Source organism: Centropristis striata, chromosome 24 (genome assembly GCF_030273125.1).
Source record: "Centropristis striata isolate RG_2023a ecotype Rhode Island chromosome 24, C.striata_1.0, whole genome shotgun sequence".
NCBI lineage: Eukaryota > Metazoa > Chordata > Actinopteri > Perciformes > Serranidae > Centropristis > Centropristis striata.
The window spans coordinates 541811-559594 of NC_081540.1; the positions used below are offsets into that span (position 1 = coordinate 541811).

Here is a 17784-nt window from a genome sequence, read left to right on the forward strand (position 1 = left end):
TTCTGTAATACAGCTACCCACAGTGTCTGCACCACAGGCTTTGGACCGTTTAGAATAAATGTTCTCATGATAAATGATAAATCCACAATCCTTTAACATTCATTAGTCATTGAAGCAGCTGGCTCCTTTTTATTGGTCCGTGCCAACAGAAGCAAACAAACAAGCATAAACACATAAACATAAACAAATAAACAAACAAATAACCATGGTGTGTCTGTATGAACGGCGCTCAGGAACGGGACTTGTTCGTCAGAATACAGTTTTTATAAAACAGAAAGACTTCAGGAGGTAGAAATAACGTCTCTGAGTTAAACCTCAAGTTAGATTTATAAAAGACTGTCTGTCATTTCAGCAGTTATCAGGATCTCCCGGACCCCCGAGATCCCTGAGAGCCCCGAGGCCCCTGAGAGCCCGGAGCCGGTCTGAGCAGAGGGTCTCCTGTGTCCCCCTGGTTCTCCGGTACCCAGCCTCGGGGTGGAGGCAGCTGGGGAGGTCTCACCGGTTCCTCCTGGTCTCCTGTAGGGTCTCCGTCTACCTGATCAGGGACGCTCCTCCGAGGAGCCGGAGCTGGGGCCCTCCGGCCCCTGAGGCTCCCAGGACCCTGGTCCAGAACATCAGAGTGTGGGCGGGGGGCTCCTCTGGACTCCTGGATGGTGTCCAGCCTCCTCATGGGGACCAGAGACCGGGACGAGGAGCGAGGGGACGCCCCGTGGGCCGAGTCCAGGTCGTCACTCCCACCTGGAACAACCAGAACATTTAGTCTGGATCTGTTAGAACATTTAGTCTGGATCTGTTAGAACATTTAGTCTGGATCTGTTTAAACATTTAGTCTGGATCTGTTAGAACATTTAGTCTGGATCTGTTAGAACATTTAGTCTGGATCTGTTAGAACCAGTAAAAAAGAGAAACCAGACGACAGAAACTGACCGTGACTTCGTCTCCGGAGGACGAAGGCCGACTCCAGATCTCCTCCAGGCTGCAGGGACCAGTACCTCTGGGACCGGGGAACGTTCTCTCCAGGCTGGAACCACAAAGACCCAAACAGGTGAGACACAGGTAGATAACATTTATACATTTAAAGGGACAGTGCACCACTAAGTCTAAAGACAGATGTTTCATTTTACCTGAAAGAGGAAAGTAAAGATGAAGTATTAGGGCCACATTTAGGAAAAGAAATGATTAATTTAAGAGAATAAAGTCACAAATATTGAACTAATTATGAGAATGAAGTAGAAAATAAAGAAAATTATAGAAAATAATTCCACCACAAAGCTTAAAAAATAATAAACAATACTAAAACAGGTGACCTGTCCCTTTAATACTCACCTGTCCCTTTAAAGCTCACCTGTCCCTTTAAGACTCACCTGCTCTCTGGAGCTCTGGGGGCGGAGACTACGTCTGATGCTGGCGTGTCGGCGAATCAGAATCTCTCTGGTCCGGCTGTCGTCGGGCAGATTGTATTTGTTGGTGTAACCCATCGTCTGAAAACATGTTAAAGTCATATTTATATCCAGACACAAACACATTTTATTTTAGATTAAAGCTGCAAACAACATCCTGCTGCACAGTTAGAGATCCATCCGCCGCTGAAAATAGTCCCCAACAAACTCACTGTTTACTCCTGTTTAAGTTACTAAAATCAGAAAACAAAAACAAACTCTGCAAGTTGAACATTTTCCTGAATTCTGAATTCTATTATTAGATATTCAAATCAATTTTGTTTCTCAAAACAAGTTAGAAATGTGCATATTTTTCTTGCTGCTGATAGAAATCTCTTGTGTTTCATTAATTCTGTCCAACTGTAAATCTATTTTTATTTCATTTTATTGCTTTAAAGCTTCAACCAGAGCAACTTTATACAACTAGCTGGATTGGTTTTAACAATAACTGTTCATGGAGGCATAGAACTTGTTGTAACTGAGGGATTTAGGTGGTCAAATGTTATTAACAGTGAATCTAACGGAGTAGATGCTGTGTGTTTACCTTCTGTCTGATCTTGTACATGTTCTTGGACAGGATGTCGTGCATCTTCCTCACGTCAGCAGCCAGAAACTTCTTCTTGGGCCGAGACGCCTCCTTCCTCTCGTCGCTGGTGGAAACACAAAGGTAAACGTTTTCTCATGTTTGTTATCGATCGGGAGATAAACGGCTTCGTCAGCTGGAGCCAGACTCATGTGTTTAGTGTCTGTATTAAATTCTGTAATAGATTTACAATATATTCTGTAAAAGATTTACCGTATATTCTGTAATAGATTTACGGTACATTCTGTAATATATTTACCATATATTCTGTAATATTACCGTATATTCTGTTATACACTTACCGTATATTCTGTAATAGATTTACCGTATATTCTGTAATAGATTAACCATATATTCTGTTATACATTTACCGTATATTCTGTAATACATTTACCGTATAGTCTGTAATATATTTACCGTATATTCTGTAATACATTTACCGTATATTATGTAATAGATTTACCGTACATTTTGTAATATATTTACCGTATATGCTGTAATATTACCGTATATTCTGTTATACATTTACCATATATTCTGTAATACATTAACCGTATATTCTGTAATATTACCGTATATTCTGTAATACATTTACCGTATATTCTGTAATATTACCGTATATTCTGTAATAGATTTGCGTACATTCTGTCGTACATTTACTGATATTCTGTAATACATTTACCGTATATTCTGTAATACATTTACCGTATATTCTGTAATACATTTACCATATATTCTGTAACAGATTTACCGTACATTCTGTCATACATTTACCGTACATTCTGTAATAGATTTACCGTATATTCTGTAATACATTTACCGTACATTCTGTAATAGATTTACCATATATTCTGTAATGTTACTGTATATTCAGTCATACATTTACCATGTATTCTGTAATGTGTAATGTGTCCATGTTGACCCCTTGGTGTGATAATAGATGTTTGAGGTAATAATGAGGACGTACTACAGCGAGACGATGGACGGCGCGGCGCTCAGGTCTCCCATCGGCGTGTCCAGCAGCCCGATGGCGCTCTGCAGCTCCAGCTTCTTGTACAGAGACACGATGCTGGACTCGGCCCGGTTGTCCCGGACCAGGATCCGCCTCAGAACACGGTCGTTGAACTTCTTAAATCTGATCAGGAGACAGAGAAATAAAGACTACAAATCTGTACGCAGGATAAAATCTGCAAGAAGAGATTCCCAGACAGAAAGTCTCACTTGTCCTTCCAGTAATAGTGACTCCACTGTCCACACAAGTCCTCAATACCAGAGACAACATGCTCCATCATCTGCACAAACACACATAAACAAACAGTTAATGTCATTCCTACAGAAACAGGAAATAAAAGTCCTTCAGAGGAGGACACTCACCCTGGTGTGAACCTCCTCGTTGATGGTGTTCAGGTCTTTGTTGGTTTTACGGATGTTGATATACTCGATGATGGGACGGATGCTGATGCCCTGAAAGACATCAAAAAACATTTTATCTGATTACACCGAGTCGTTCTAGGACGTCTGATGGTCAGCAGGATGACGAGAAAACTACCGGTGGGATTTTATGAAACTCAGAAGAAGTACTGTTAGAGTTTGTAGCAGATCTGAACAAACAACTCATTTTCAGAGTTATCAGAAGTTAAATATATCTTTTTTTCAGCTGTTATCAGGAGTTGTCGGAAGTTGTCAGAAGTTGTCAGGAGTTGTCAGAAGTTGTCTGGAGTTGTTTGAAGTTGTCGGAAGTTGTCAGAAGTTGTCTGGAGTTGTCAGAAGTTGTCTAGAGTTGTCTGAAGTTGTCAGGAGTTGTCAGAACTTGTCAGAAGTTGTCTGGAGTTGTCAGAAGTTGTCAGAAGTTGTCTGGAGTTGTCAGGAGTTATCAGAAGTTGTCTGAAGTTGCCTGAAGTTGTCTGAAGTTGTCTGAAGTTGTCTGAAGCTGTCTGAAGTTCTCAGAGTTGTCTGAAGTTCTCAGAGTTGTCTGAAGTTGTCAGGAGTTGTCAGAAGTTGTCTGAAGTTGTCTGGAGTTGTCTGGAGTTGTCTGAAGCTGTCTGAAGTTCTCAGAGTTGTCTGAAGTTCTCAGAGTTGTCTGAAGTTGTCAGGAGTTGTCAGAAGTTGTCTGAAGTTGTCAGGAGTTGTCAGAAGTTGTCTGAAGTTGTCTGGAGTTGTCTGGAGTTGTCTGAAGTTGTCTGAAGTTGTCTGAAGTTCTCAGAGTTGTCTGAAGTTCTCAGAAGGTGTTCGAATATGTCTGAAGTTAAATGTATCAGTTTTTCAGCAGTTATCAGAAGTCGGAAGTTGTCAAAAGTTGTCTGAAGTTGTCTGAAGTTTTCAGGAGTTATCAGAGTTCCGTTATTAACGTAGCAGCAGCAGCTGGAGATGCACAAAGAGTTCCATCATGTTAAATGTTTCGGGTCTCACCTGGAGGAAGACGGTGAAGATAATAACGGCGATGGAGGCCGTGACGAACAGGTTCTTCCTGTTGATGGTGTCGGGCAGCGTGAAGACCAGAGCGAAGCAGATGGCGCCCCGCAGGCCCCCGTAGGCCAGCCCGAACTGGTCCTTGAAGTTAAAGTGGATGGTCCTGAACGGGTTGATGATCTGGGTCAGAACCAGGATGCCTGCAGGACACAAACAGCCTGGTTACTAACGGTAACTCTAGTTCTGAAGCCTGGTTACTAATAATAACCCTAGTTCTGATACCTGCAGGACACAAACAGCCTGGTTACTAACGGTAACTCTAGTTCTGAAGCCTGGTTACTAATAATAACCCTAGTTCTGAAGCCTGGTTACTAATGGTAACTCGAGTTCTGAAGCATGGTTACTAATAATAACTCTAGTTCTGATGCCTGGTTACTAATGGTAACTCTAGTTCTGAAGTCTGGTTACTAATGGTAACTCTAGTTCTGAAGCCTGGTTACTAATGGTAACTCTAGTTCTGAAACCTAAAGGACTCAAACCAGGAGGGTTACTAATGGTAACTCTAGTTCTGAAGCCTGGTTACTAATGGTAACTCTAGTTCTGAAGCCCCCAGGACACAAACAGACTGGTTACTAATGGTAACTCTAGTTCTGAGGCCTGGTTACTAATAATAACTCTAGTTCTGAAACCTGCAGGACACAAACAGGCTGGTTACTAATGGTAACTCTAGTTCTGAAGCCTGGTTACTAATAATAACTCTAGTTCTGAAGCCTGGTTACTAATGATAACTCTAGTTCTAAAGCCTCCAGTTTGGCCTTCTGACTGAGTTTCTGTCAGCCGTTGGAGTCGCCCACAAAAAGTGCAGGACTCAGGACCTTCAGAATAAAAGCCTCTCACCAATCCCCCTCCAGACGAAGGCGAACAGCAGCGTAAACAGGATGTAGGCCCAGTTCCACTCGTGCTCGATGGTCACCGTGCTGACGCCCAGGAAGAAGAAGATGAGCGTCTCGGAGATGGTGGCGAGCATCTTGACCACGTGGCGGATGGTGGTGCAGGACCTCTGGGACACGTTCTCCTCCACGTAGTACTTCATGGTGATGGCGCACGTTATGATGCTGCAGGGACCAAGACAACATGTTTATAATCAGGTAATAATAAAGAGGTTACAATGAATAAAAAGTGGAATATTCCATATATTTCAGACTGTAGCCGCCGAATTTTAACCAAATTTTCCAGTGAAAAGCATGTGTCTCCAATGTGATTGGTCACTCCTATTAAATGAATAACTGACTCATATAATTTTGCTTTTATTGCCTTTTAAATTGCTGGGAACATGCAACAAGCCTTTATGTGAATGACTAATGGTCACATGTGTCTCAGTTGGCGGGAAACCAAGTGGAAGAGCAAGTTTGTACAAGAATCCAGCAGAGTTTCATCCTCCAGCCGAACCCGGTTTCTGCAGCTCAAAGACTGTTTATGGACCCCAGGAGGCACAAATATCCACTTTGACTGCATTCATTCTCTGGTTTCTGCCCCAAACTGTGTGATATCTGCATAAAGAAGGCTTGTAACTTCCCCGAATGTAATAATGCCCTCAAACGTAATGAAAACCTGCAGCTTTTAATGCAATAATCCCACAAATTTAATACAATGACCGAGGTTGCAGATTTTTTATTACATTTGTGGGATTATTGCATTAAAAGCTGCAGATTTTTATTACATTTGTGGGATTATTGCATTAAAAACTTCAGATTTTTAATACGTTTGTGGGATTATTGCATTAAAAGCTGCATATTTTTATAACATTTGTGGGATTATTACATTAAAAACTGCAGATTTTTATTCAATTTGTAGGATTATTGCATTAAAAGCTGCAGATTTTTATTACGTTTGTGGGATTATTGCATTAAAAACTGCAGATTTTTATAACATTTGTGGGATTATTGCACTAAAAGCTGCAGAATTATTATTATTTTTTTACGTTTGTAGGATTATTGCATTAATAGCTGCAGATTTTTATTACGTTTGTGGGATTATTGCATTAAAAGCTGCAGAATTATTATTTTTTTACGTTTGTAGGATTATTGCATTAATAGCTGCAGATTTTTATTACGTTTGTGGGATTATTGCATTAAAAGCTGCAGAATTATTATTTTTTTACGTTTGTAGGATTATTGCATTAAAAGCTGCAGATTTTTATAACATTTGTGGGATTTATTGCATTAAAAACTGCAGATTTTTATTACGTTTGTGGGATTATTGCATTAAAAGCTGCAGATTTTTATAAAGTTTGTGGGATTGTTGCATTAAGAACTGCAGATTTTTATTACATTTGTGGGATTATTGCATTAAAAGCTGCAGATTTTTATTACGTTTGTGGGATTTTTACATTAAAAGCTGCAGATTTTTATTACATTTGTGGGATTATTGCATTAAAAGCTGCAGATTTTTAATTATATTTGTGGGATTATTACATTAAAAGCTACAGATTTTTATTACATTTGTGGGATTATTGCATTAAAAGCTGCAGATTTTTATTATGTTTCTGGGATTATTAGGTTTGTTGGTGTTAAAGGGAGTCTAAAGACTCTGGCCTGTCAGTTTTTCTCTCACTTAGACTTTGGAGCGTTATGAACCAGAGATCCTGATCCTGCAGCCTCAGACTGCCAGGTTCTTTAACTGTCAGGTTCTTTAACGGTCAGGTTCTTTAACTGTCAGGTTCTCTAACTGACAGGTTCTTTAACTGTCAGGTTCTTTAACGGTCAGGTTCTTTAACTGGTGATGGGTTCTGTTGTGGTGGACTGGTGTTGTAGACTCACGCCAGCACGCTGGAGATGGAGAAGCACTCTGCCACCAGGTAGGCCAGGTAGCTGTACATGAAGACGAAGAGCGGCTCGATGGGTCGAACGTTGTGGGTGAATCTGGTGGTGAACGCCGCCACGAAGCCGAAGAGGAGGCCGAAGAGGAGGCCGCCCGCCGCCACCACGAAGAACCTGGCCACGCCCAGAAACACGTCGGAGGACTCGACCACCGGCATGTCGGCCAGGAATGAAAACATGTTGTAGAGCACCTGGAGGGACACAAACACACAGAGAGATGGAGAGATTAGTGAGTTTCTGCTGCAGGTAGAATAAAGTCACACACCTGGTGGAGCAGGTCAGACCACTAACTCTCACTGCTACTGAAACTAAAGTGGTTAAAGTGTTAAAGTGGTTAAAGGTTTCAGGCTGATCATCGTGTGCCAACATGAACTCTCCCACACAAACAACAACAAAACACTGAAACAGAAACAAAGTGTTGAATGAAACTGTCCTGTGAACTGGAGCCCCGCCAAAATAAAGGCGGGTTATTAAAGCTGACAGTTGCATTCAGCAGCTGCAGGGAACTGGACTAAAAAGATACAAATTGACCAAAGAAAGACATAAAATGACCAAAAAAGAAACAAAATGAACGAAAAAAGACATAAAATGACCAAAAAAGGACATAAAATGGCCAAAAAAGACACAAAATGACAAAAAAAAAAACATAAAATGACCAAAAAAGACACAAAATGACAAAAAAACACATAAAATGACCAAAAAAACACATAAAATGACCAGAAAAGACACAAAATGACCAAAAAAAGACATAAAATGACCAAAATAGACACAAAATGACCAAAAAAAGACATAAAATTACCAAAAAAGACACAAAATGACCAAAAAAACGTATAAAATGACCAAAAAAGACACAAAACGACCAAACAAGACACAACTTGACTAAAAAAGACACACTCTTTCCTTTGAATGAAACAGAAACAAAGTGTTGAGTGAAACTTTCCTGTGAACTGGAGCCCCGCCAAAATAAAGGCGGGTTATTAAAGCTGACAGTTGCATTCAGCAGCTGCAGGGAACTGGATTAAAAACATACAAATTGACCAAAAAAGACATAAAATGACCAAAATAGACACACTCTTTCCTCTGCGACAGAAAAAAAGACTGAAACTTTACTGTGAACTGGAGCCCCGCCAAAATAAAGGCGGGTTATTAAAGCTGACATTGTGCATTCAGCAGGACATGTCTCATGTCTCCTGGTGTCATGATGTTACAGTTTTCTGGTTAATATCAGCAGAATAAAACTTCACCTAGAAGCTCGTCAGTCTTCTGAGACACAATCATTTTTATTTTTCCCTTCAGTTCTCAAACAGAACCAGAACCAGACAGAAAGAGACAGAAAGATAGCGTGCCCCTGAACTCACCACGGTGACGGCGTCGTTGAAGAGTCCTTCTCCGAAGATGACGATGTAAAGCTGCTCGTTGACGCCGATGTCCTCGAACACGTTGAGAGCAGCGACGGGGTCCACGGCCGAGATGATCGACGCAAACAGAAGGTTCTCCTGCACAGAAACAAGAAATCTATCAATAACTTCTACAGCAGGTTCTCCTATACAGAGATAATTAATCTATCAATAACTTCTACAGCAGGTTCTCCTATACAGAGATAATTAATCTATCAATAACTTCTACAGCAGGTTCTCCTATACAGAGATAATTAATCTATCAATAACTTCTACAGCAGGTTCTCCTATACAGAGATAATTAATCTATCAATAACTTCTACAGCAGGTTCTCCTATACAGAAACAACAAATAATTCATTATTTAACAACTACAGCAGGTTCTCCTGCACAGAAACAAGAAATCCATCTTTAACTTCTACAGCAGGTTCTCCTGCAGAACAACAAAAGGCACAAACTGAACAAAAAAGACACAAAATGACCAAAACAGACACAAATTGATCAAAAAAAGACACAGAATGACCAGAAAAGACATAAAATGACCCAAAAAAAGACACAAAATGACCACAAAAAGACTCAAAATGACTAAAAAGACACAAATTGACCAGAAAAAGACACAAAATAACCAAAAAAGACACAAAATGACCAGAAAAAGACACAAAATGACCAAAAAAAGACACAAAATGACCAAAAAAAGACACAAAATGACCAGGAAAAGACACAAAATGACCAGGAAAAGACACAAAATGACCAGGAAAAGACACAAAATGACCACAAAATGACCAAAACTTGTTGCAGAAAGTGCTGTCAGTATTTTGGTTAATGTGGTTAAATGTGATTTCTGCTGCTGAAATGTTTGTGTAAACTGACTCACTGTGCCTCTGACATCACTGTGACCTCTGACCTCTGAGCCCACTGACCTGCAGGTTGATGTCCTGGACGCCGAAGGCCTCTATCTGGCAGACGGCGAAGAGCGAGAGTCCGATGCCGACGCTGTTCCAGAGCGTGCCGACCACGGCGTACCACAGCACCGTGCCACAGTTCTCGAAGAAGGGCCGCGTGGGCATGAAGTAGCCGTTGTCCAGGACGATGGGCGGCAGCATGTACAGGAAGAACACGTTGGAGTTCAGCACCGCCGGAGGCTCCTCCTTCACCGCGTGCATGATGGCGCCCACGATCAGCCCGATGGCGATCAGCAGGCAGGACTCGGGGATCCAGATGGTGATCTTATGGTAGATGTGGAAACCTGAAGAGAGGACGGAGAGACCTTAAAGGGACAGTCTGAGCCTTTATTCTCATCCTGGTTCACAGTCTGTCTCTTTAAGAGTCTTTGTGACATCACAACGGGACAAACATCTAAATATCTGTTTCATTCACATGTTTCTGATTCACAGAAAACTACACGAGGCAAAGCAGAGCAAAAAAGACACAAACTGACCAGAAATAAACACAAATCGACCAGAAAAAGAAACAAAAAGACCAAAAACAGAAACAAAATGACCAAAATGACCAAAAAAAGACATAAAATAACAAAAAAAGACATAAAAATGAGCAGAAAAGACACAAATTGATCCAAAAAAGACATAAAATGACCAAAAACAGAAACAAAATGACCAAAATGACCAAAAAAAGACACAAAATGACCAAAAAAAGACATAAAATGACCAAAAAGGAAATAAAAATGAGCAGAAAAGACACAAATTGATCCCAAAAAATACATAAAATGAGCAAATACAGAAACAAAATGACCAAATTGACCAAAAAAAGACATAAAATAGCAAAAAAAAAGACATAAAAATGACCAAAAACAGAAACAAAATGACCAAAATGACCCTTTCATCATATTCTAATGTGTTGAGATGATCCTGTATATGATAATATAATATCATGTATTATAATATATTATAATGTATTATAATTTAGAGTGTGTTCAGCCCTGGCTGCAGGACACATTTAGATGCTGATACTTTTGTACTTTTACTTCATTAAATTTCATTAAACAAACAAATGAACCTTTAGTTGTACCAGACATTAAAATGAACAAGAAACTGAAGAACACAATGGAGGTTTAATATTTTTTTCCATGAGTGTATTTTTGGTCATTTTGTGTCATTTTTGCATCTATTTTTGGTCAATTTTTGTCTCTTTAGATCATTTTTACATCTATTTTAGTCATTTTTGTCCTTTTTTAGTCATTTTTACATCTATTTTTGGTCATTTTGTCTCTTTTTTAGTAATTTTTGCATCTGCAGGCATGGAAACATTCTTGACAATAACATTTTACATCTATTTCTGGTCATTTTGTGTATTTTTTGGTCATTTTGTGTCTTTTTTTTAGTCATTTTACATCTATTTTTGGTCATTTTGTGTCTTTTTTTTAGTCACTTTTGCATCTACAGTCGTGGAAACATTCCCCTCGTACCGATCTTGGCGAAGGAGGCGAGCAGCACCCAGAGCGTGAACTCGAAGGGGACCTGGATCCGGGGGTAGTCCATGGTGAAGACCGGCAGGCTGGCCCGGGACTCCTCAGGGTACGCCTGGGGCTGGATCTCATTCTGGAACGGCTTCAGACCTGGTGGAGACGAAGGTTTGGACTCCTGCAGCTCACAGGACCCTCCACAGCAGCAGAGGACCAGGACCAGGACCTGGACCAGGACCTGGACCGGACAGGAAGTCCTAGTCCTGGCTCCAGACAACATCGAGATCCACATCTCAGACTAGAACTAATCAGTCTACAGAGGTCTGATTAGCTGCTTTAGTCCAGTCCATGTCCACAGGAACCCAACATCAGAGCTCCACAATAAGACTCAGACTAAAGAAATAAACTTCAAACCTTCAGAATAAGACTCAAACTAAAGAAATAAACTTCAAACCTTCAGAATAAGACTCAAACTAAAGAAATAAACTCAACTTTAAAGCTCCAGAATAAGAATCAGACTACAGAAATAAACTTCAAACATTCAGAATTAGACTCGTACTAAATAAATAAACTTCAGAGCTTCAGAATAAGACTCAGGCTACAGAAATAAACTCCAGAGCTTCAGAATAAGACTCAAACTAAAGAAATAAAATAAACTCCAGAGCTGCAGAATGAGACTCGTACTGAAGAGATAAAATAAATCCTCGTGCCGTGTGAACAGGATCCTGTTTGAAGTGCAACTCTTCTGGTTTGTGTTGTTGCAGAACCTGCTGGTTGGCTGTTAGTCGTCCTCCTCCTGGGAGGAGCTGAGTCTACCTGCTCAGGTAAAGCTTTACTTACTCTACAGGGTGAGATTTAACATCAAAACATGATCAATTTAAAGTGATGAGACATAAAAATGACAAAAAAAACCCAACCAAAAATACATACAATACAGAAAAAAACAAAAAAATACCAAAAATATCCTAAATTGTCTAATTGAGATATAGATTACAAAAAAAGATGCTGAAAACTGCCCAAAAAAAATATTAAAAATGGGCACAAAACAGCTAAAAATAGATACAAACTGCACAAAAGGATGTATTTTTGGTCATTTTGTGTCTTTTTTTTGTCATTTTTACATACCTGCTCAGGTAAACACCTCTCCACACTCATCATAATAAACACAAACAGCTGTTTGTTTACACACAATCACTGTTTTATTTATTTATTATAATCAAAGAAAGTTTCTGTACAACTTTTAGACTTGAGTTCAAACATGTAATAGAACATAAGAACCACAAGAGGGCAGCAGAGGACACTTTATTATTAATATTCAGTCTGAGGTTATAATAAGATTTAACTGTAGACATACTGTATAATACATACTATTCATTATAAAGATAAAATAAACATCTTCAATAATCCATGCAAACAAAGAAATATATCAGCAAAATGTACTAAAAGCATCAAAAGTAACTTTGGTTTGATTTACAGAATAAAAACAAAAACAGATGCATATAAAACTTATTTTTAACAATTCTCCTCAGACGAAACTTATATAATTAGTTATTATCTTAGCACAATATTATATCATAGTTTTTAAAATGTATTCATAAAAACACATTTGAAGATATTGTTTGCTTATAATCATAGAATTTGAATAATAATTATGATAATATTTATAATGCTATTTACAATATAATAAATAAAATAGTACTTGTGATAAAATAAATATATTACTATAATAATGATAATGGTAGAAGTAATAATAATGAAAAAAATATTTCTATAATTTAAAAAATATAAATAATTTTGGTGACAGACTCTGAGACAATCATCTCGATGTAATTCATTAAAAAATGTTTTATTATTAATATGAATAGTATTAATGTAAATAATTATAAAATAATAAATATCAATGATTTATATATTTATTTATTTTTTAAATTTAAATAATGTTGGTGACAGACTCTGAGACAATATTTCGAATCTTAATATTAATCATATATACATATATATCATATATAAATATATTGATAAGTAATGTAAATAATATAAATAAAAATGAATGATTCATATTTTTTTTTTTATTAAATCATATTGGTGACAGACATGGTGAGACATCTCGACCTAATTCATTTAAAGGCAAGGCAAGTTTATTTATATAGCACATTTAAAAAAATGTTTTAATAATATTATTAGTATTGTAAATAAAAATAATAAAAATAAATAATACATATAATTTTTAAAAATATTTTCATCATGTTTGATGGACCCCGTGACAATCATCTTGACTTAATTAATACAAAATAAATAAATAAAAATCATTGTTTTGTAAAGCTTCTACGTAGTGCGCGCCTCCTGCGTGAGACGCCACCAGCGTGCCTCCTGCGTGATGACGCCACAAGCGCGCCTCCTGCGTACTGACGCCACCAGCGTGCCTCCTGCGTACTGACGCCACCAGCGCGCCACCTGCGTGATGACGCCACCAGCGTGCCTCCTGCGTGATGACGCCCCCAGCGTGCCTCCTGCGTGATGACGCCACCAGCGTGCCTCCTGCGTGATGACGCCACCAGCGTGCCTCCTGCGTGATGACGCCCCCAGCGCGCCTCCCGTGGGCGTGTCCAGCCGTTGGTGCTGCTGCAGCCGGAAGCAGAGATCAGAAGCTGAAGCAGTTTGCTGCAGGTTGACTCTCTCCGTCCTCTGGTTTCATCTGTTTCTACTGGTTTCTAATGGTTTCTACTGGTTTCTACAGCTAACCCGGGACCAGTATTTACTAAGGACACCTGCAGCGGTGAGTTCCCGCCCACACGGCTCCGTTTGACCGGAAACAGCTTCATTAATAAGCAGTTTAACCGCAGAAACAGACGAGCTGCTAACTAACGGCTGGAGAAGTTCACCTGGAGCTAACACACACTTTATCACCATGTTTACCATGTAAACAGTCTGTTGTTATTATTATTAATTATTATTATTATTACCAGAGGATAAACAGATCACAGCTAACGGATGATTCATCTTTTATTAATCAGGTTTATCAGTCTGTTTACTGTTTTTTTATTTATTTTAGACACATGATTATTAATAAACAGATCACAGCTAACAGCTGGTAGAACTAGTTCATCTGGAGATAACAGGCTGTTTATTAATCATGTTTATCAGTTCACTGTTGATGTTATTAATACCAGAGGAGAGACAGACACTCTGTTAGTCAGACAGACAGTTTATCATCAGGTCTAACTGTCTGTTTACTCCTAATGAGAGACAGACAGACAGACAGACAGACAGGTCAGAGACAGGCAGACAGACAGACAGACAGGTCAGAGACAGGCAGACAGGTGGACAGACAAGTTAGAGACAGAGAGAGAGACAAGTGAGAGACAGACAGACAGTGAGACAGACAGACAGACAAGTGAGAGACAGACAGACAGACAGACAGACAGACAGACAGGTCAGAGACAGAGAGACAGACAGACAAGTGAGAGACAGACAGACAGGTCAGAGACAGACAGACAGACAAGCGAGAGACAGACAGACAGACAGACAGACAGACAAGTGAGAGACAGACAGACAGACAGGTCAGAGAGACAGACAGGGGAGAGACAGGGAGACAGACAGACAGACAGACAGACAGAAGAGAGACAGACAGTTTATCCTGACGGTTAGGGTTAGTTAGTGTTGTTTCAGTCAAACACTGTCAATGTTAAACAGACAGGTCAGAGACAGACAGACAGACAGACAGGTCAGAGACAGACAGACAGACAGGACAGTTAAAGGACAGACACATAAATTGTGTTGAATAATGATGTTATTGAGCTAAAGTGACATTAACATGCAGACTGTCCTCTAACAGGAGATATTATATTATATATTATTATTCTCTAACAGGAGATATTATATCATATATTATTATTCTCTAACAGGAGATATTATATTATATATTATTATTCTCTAACAGGAGATATTATATTATATATTATTATTCTCTAACAGGAGATATTATATTATATATTATTATTCTCTAACAGGAGATATTATATCATATATTATTATTCTCTAACAGGAGATATTATATTATATATTATTATTCTCTAACAGGAGATATTATATTATATATTATTATTCTCTAACAGGAGATATTATATCATATATTATTATTCTCTAACAGGAGATATTATATCATATATTATTATTCTCTAACAGGAGATATTATATTATATATTATTAAAGTCTGACAGGAGATATTATATTATATATTATTATTCTCTAACAGGAGATATTATATTATATATTATTATTCTCTAACAGGAGATATTATATTATATATTATTATTCTCTAACAGGAGATATTATATTATATATTATTATTCTCTAACAGGAGATATTATATTATATATTATTATTCTCTAACAGGAGATATTATATTATATATTATTATTCTCTAACAGGAGATATTATATTATATATTATTAAAGTCTGACTGGAGATATAATATCATATTATACTGTTATTATTGAATTATAGAATATAGATTATTATAGATGTGTTTAATAATATCTCCTTATGCTGTCTGACAGGAGCTATAATGTGACAGGACATGTTATTATAAGGACATGTGTATATATATATTTAGATATAGGACATGTAAGACTATATATATCCTACACGTGTATATGTATATATGTATATATATACATATACACGTGTATGATGTATAATTTAGGATGTCTTCCTGCTGTTTGTGTCTGAGGCTGAGAGCTGCTGCTGTTATATAATGTAGTTAGTGAAGATGTAAACATTCAGATTTACTGCCATGTCATGGTCACACACACACACACACTCACACACACACACACACACACACACACACACACACACACACACACACACACACACACACACACACACACACACACACACACACACACACACTCACACCTCTGTGAAGGTCAGCTGGATGTTCCTCTGAGCTGTTAGAGGAGAGAAGCTGCTTTAAAGTGACAGTTTGTGTCCTCAGGTGGATTCTGTGTCTCGTAGAGAGTTTCTGTGTGTTTCTGTGTGTTTCTGATCTGTAGCTTTCTCTTTCTTTGTAACAATTAACCCTTGTTGAACATCAGGCAAGAAATGATGTGAAAGAAATCTTAAAACCCGTTTTTATTCTCTGGCTTTGAACTCATCATGAGCCTTTGCTCTGTTTGAGTTGTTTTTACTTGTTCTCTGTTTTTGTTGTTGGTCTGTCCTGACACGTGCAGCACTTTGTATCAGCTGTTTTAAAGGGCTCTATAAATAAAGTTGATTTGATTTGATCTGCAGGTGGTGAATGTGTGATCAGCTTTAGGACGTTAACTCTCTCACTCTTGTTAACTCTCTAACTCTCTGGCTCTGTGTGTGTGTGTGGCGTCTTCACATGACTGCAGCTGCTTTAAGTCATATGTTTGAGGATTATAGAGCTTATAGATCAGGGGCCTCACACTCTAATGACCTGGGGGCCGCTGCAGGCAGTATCAGAATGACCAATAAAAGACACAGAAGTACCAAAAAAGACACACAATTATTAAAAAAACACACAAAATTACCTAAAAAAGACAGACTTACCAAAAAAGACACAAAATTATTTTAAAAAGACACAAAATGACCCCCCAAAAAATACCAAAAAAAGACACAAAATTACCAAAAAATACACAAAATTATTTAAAAAAACACAAAATTATTTAAAAAAGACACAAAATTACTAAAAAAAAGACACAGAATTATCAAAAAAAGACACAAAATTATTTAAAAAAGACACAAAATTACAAAAAAAAAGACACAGAATTATCAAAAAAAGACACAAAATTATTTAAAAAAACACAAAATTATTTAAAAAAGACACAAAATTACTAAAAAAAGACACAGAATTATCAAAAAAAGACACAAAATTATTTAAAAAAGACACAAAATTACTAAAAAAAAAAAGACACAGAATTATCAAAAAAAGACACAAAATTATTTAAAAAAGACACAAAATTATTTAAAAAAGACACAAACTTATTAAAAAAAGACACAAAATTACCAAAAAAAGTAAATAAAGGGACCTTCCACCACAACACGGTAAAGTGCCATTCATATAAAACTCACATTAAACTTTCATATCAAGGTGGGGGCCACAAAATATCTATTTTATAGACGCCTTTATTCTCTCTCAGCTCCTCGTGGCTTCACTTTCACTTTCTAAACTAGTTTTGCATCGTTCTGCATCTCTGCTTCTCCTCCTGCTTCCTTCAGAAAAAAACTCTCTGGTTCAGTGAATCATAAATCTGTTCCATCTGCAGACAAAAACATGAGCCTTTCTGTTTCCTGTGGCTCGACCGGTCTAAAGTCGTGGAGCAGACACAGTCTTTATTTATTTATTTATTTCTATATTTCTATAGCACCTTTCAAAACCAGGGTTACAAGGAGCTTCACAAAATACAATAAGAGAACATCATCCAAACAGTGAACAAGCATTAGATAAAATAAAGAAACAAAAATTAAAATATGTGTAAAAACATTATTGCACACATGCCAGTGTTGAGCAGCAGGAGATCTTTTCATATCATTAATTAATATTAATTATTAATATTCTCTGGCAGCAGAAGAACAGACACGTTTCTAGTTCTGATACTAAAAAACAGCCTGAAGAATCCAAAGATAATCAG

General features: G+C 37.9%; 2 protein-coding genes across 4 annotated transcripts in view; one reads left to right on the plus strand and one right to left on the minus strand.

Annotated features, from left to right (window-relative positions):
* Positions 1–102: 102 nt before the first annotated feature.
* Positions 103–11345, minus strand: LOC131962882 (sodium/hydrogen exchanger 2-like; the record flags this gene model as incomplete). The annotated part of the gene is made up of 13 exons (XM_059327977.1): positions 103–738; positions 928–1021; positions 1365–1481; positions 1984–2089; positions 2990–3157; positions 3244–3314; positions 3397–3486; positions 4432–4631; positions 5329–5546; positions 7251–7501; positions 8669–8806; positions 9627–9952; positions 11129–11345. Coding segments are annotated over 13 exons (2376 nt in total), but the record flags the coding sequence as incomplete, so codon positions are not given.
* Positions 11346–13739: 2394 nt separating this feature from the next.
* The window catches only part of LOC131962826 (inositol polyphosphate-4-phosphatase type I A-like), a 39505-nt gene continuing 35460 nt past the window's right edge, over positions 13740–17784 (plus strand). For all 3 annotated transcript variants that reach the window (XM_059327912.1, XM_059327914.1, XM_059327915.1), the window contains exon 1: positions 13740–13901. The gene's annotated coding sequence lies outside the window, so the exon portion shown is untranslated. The remainder of the gene's footprint in view (positions 13902–17784) is intronic.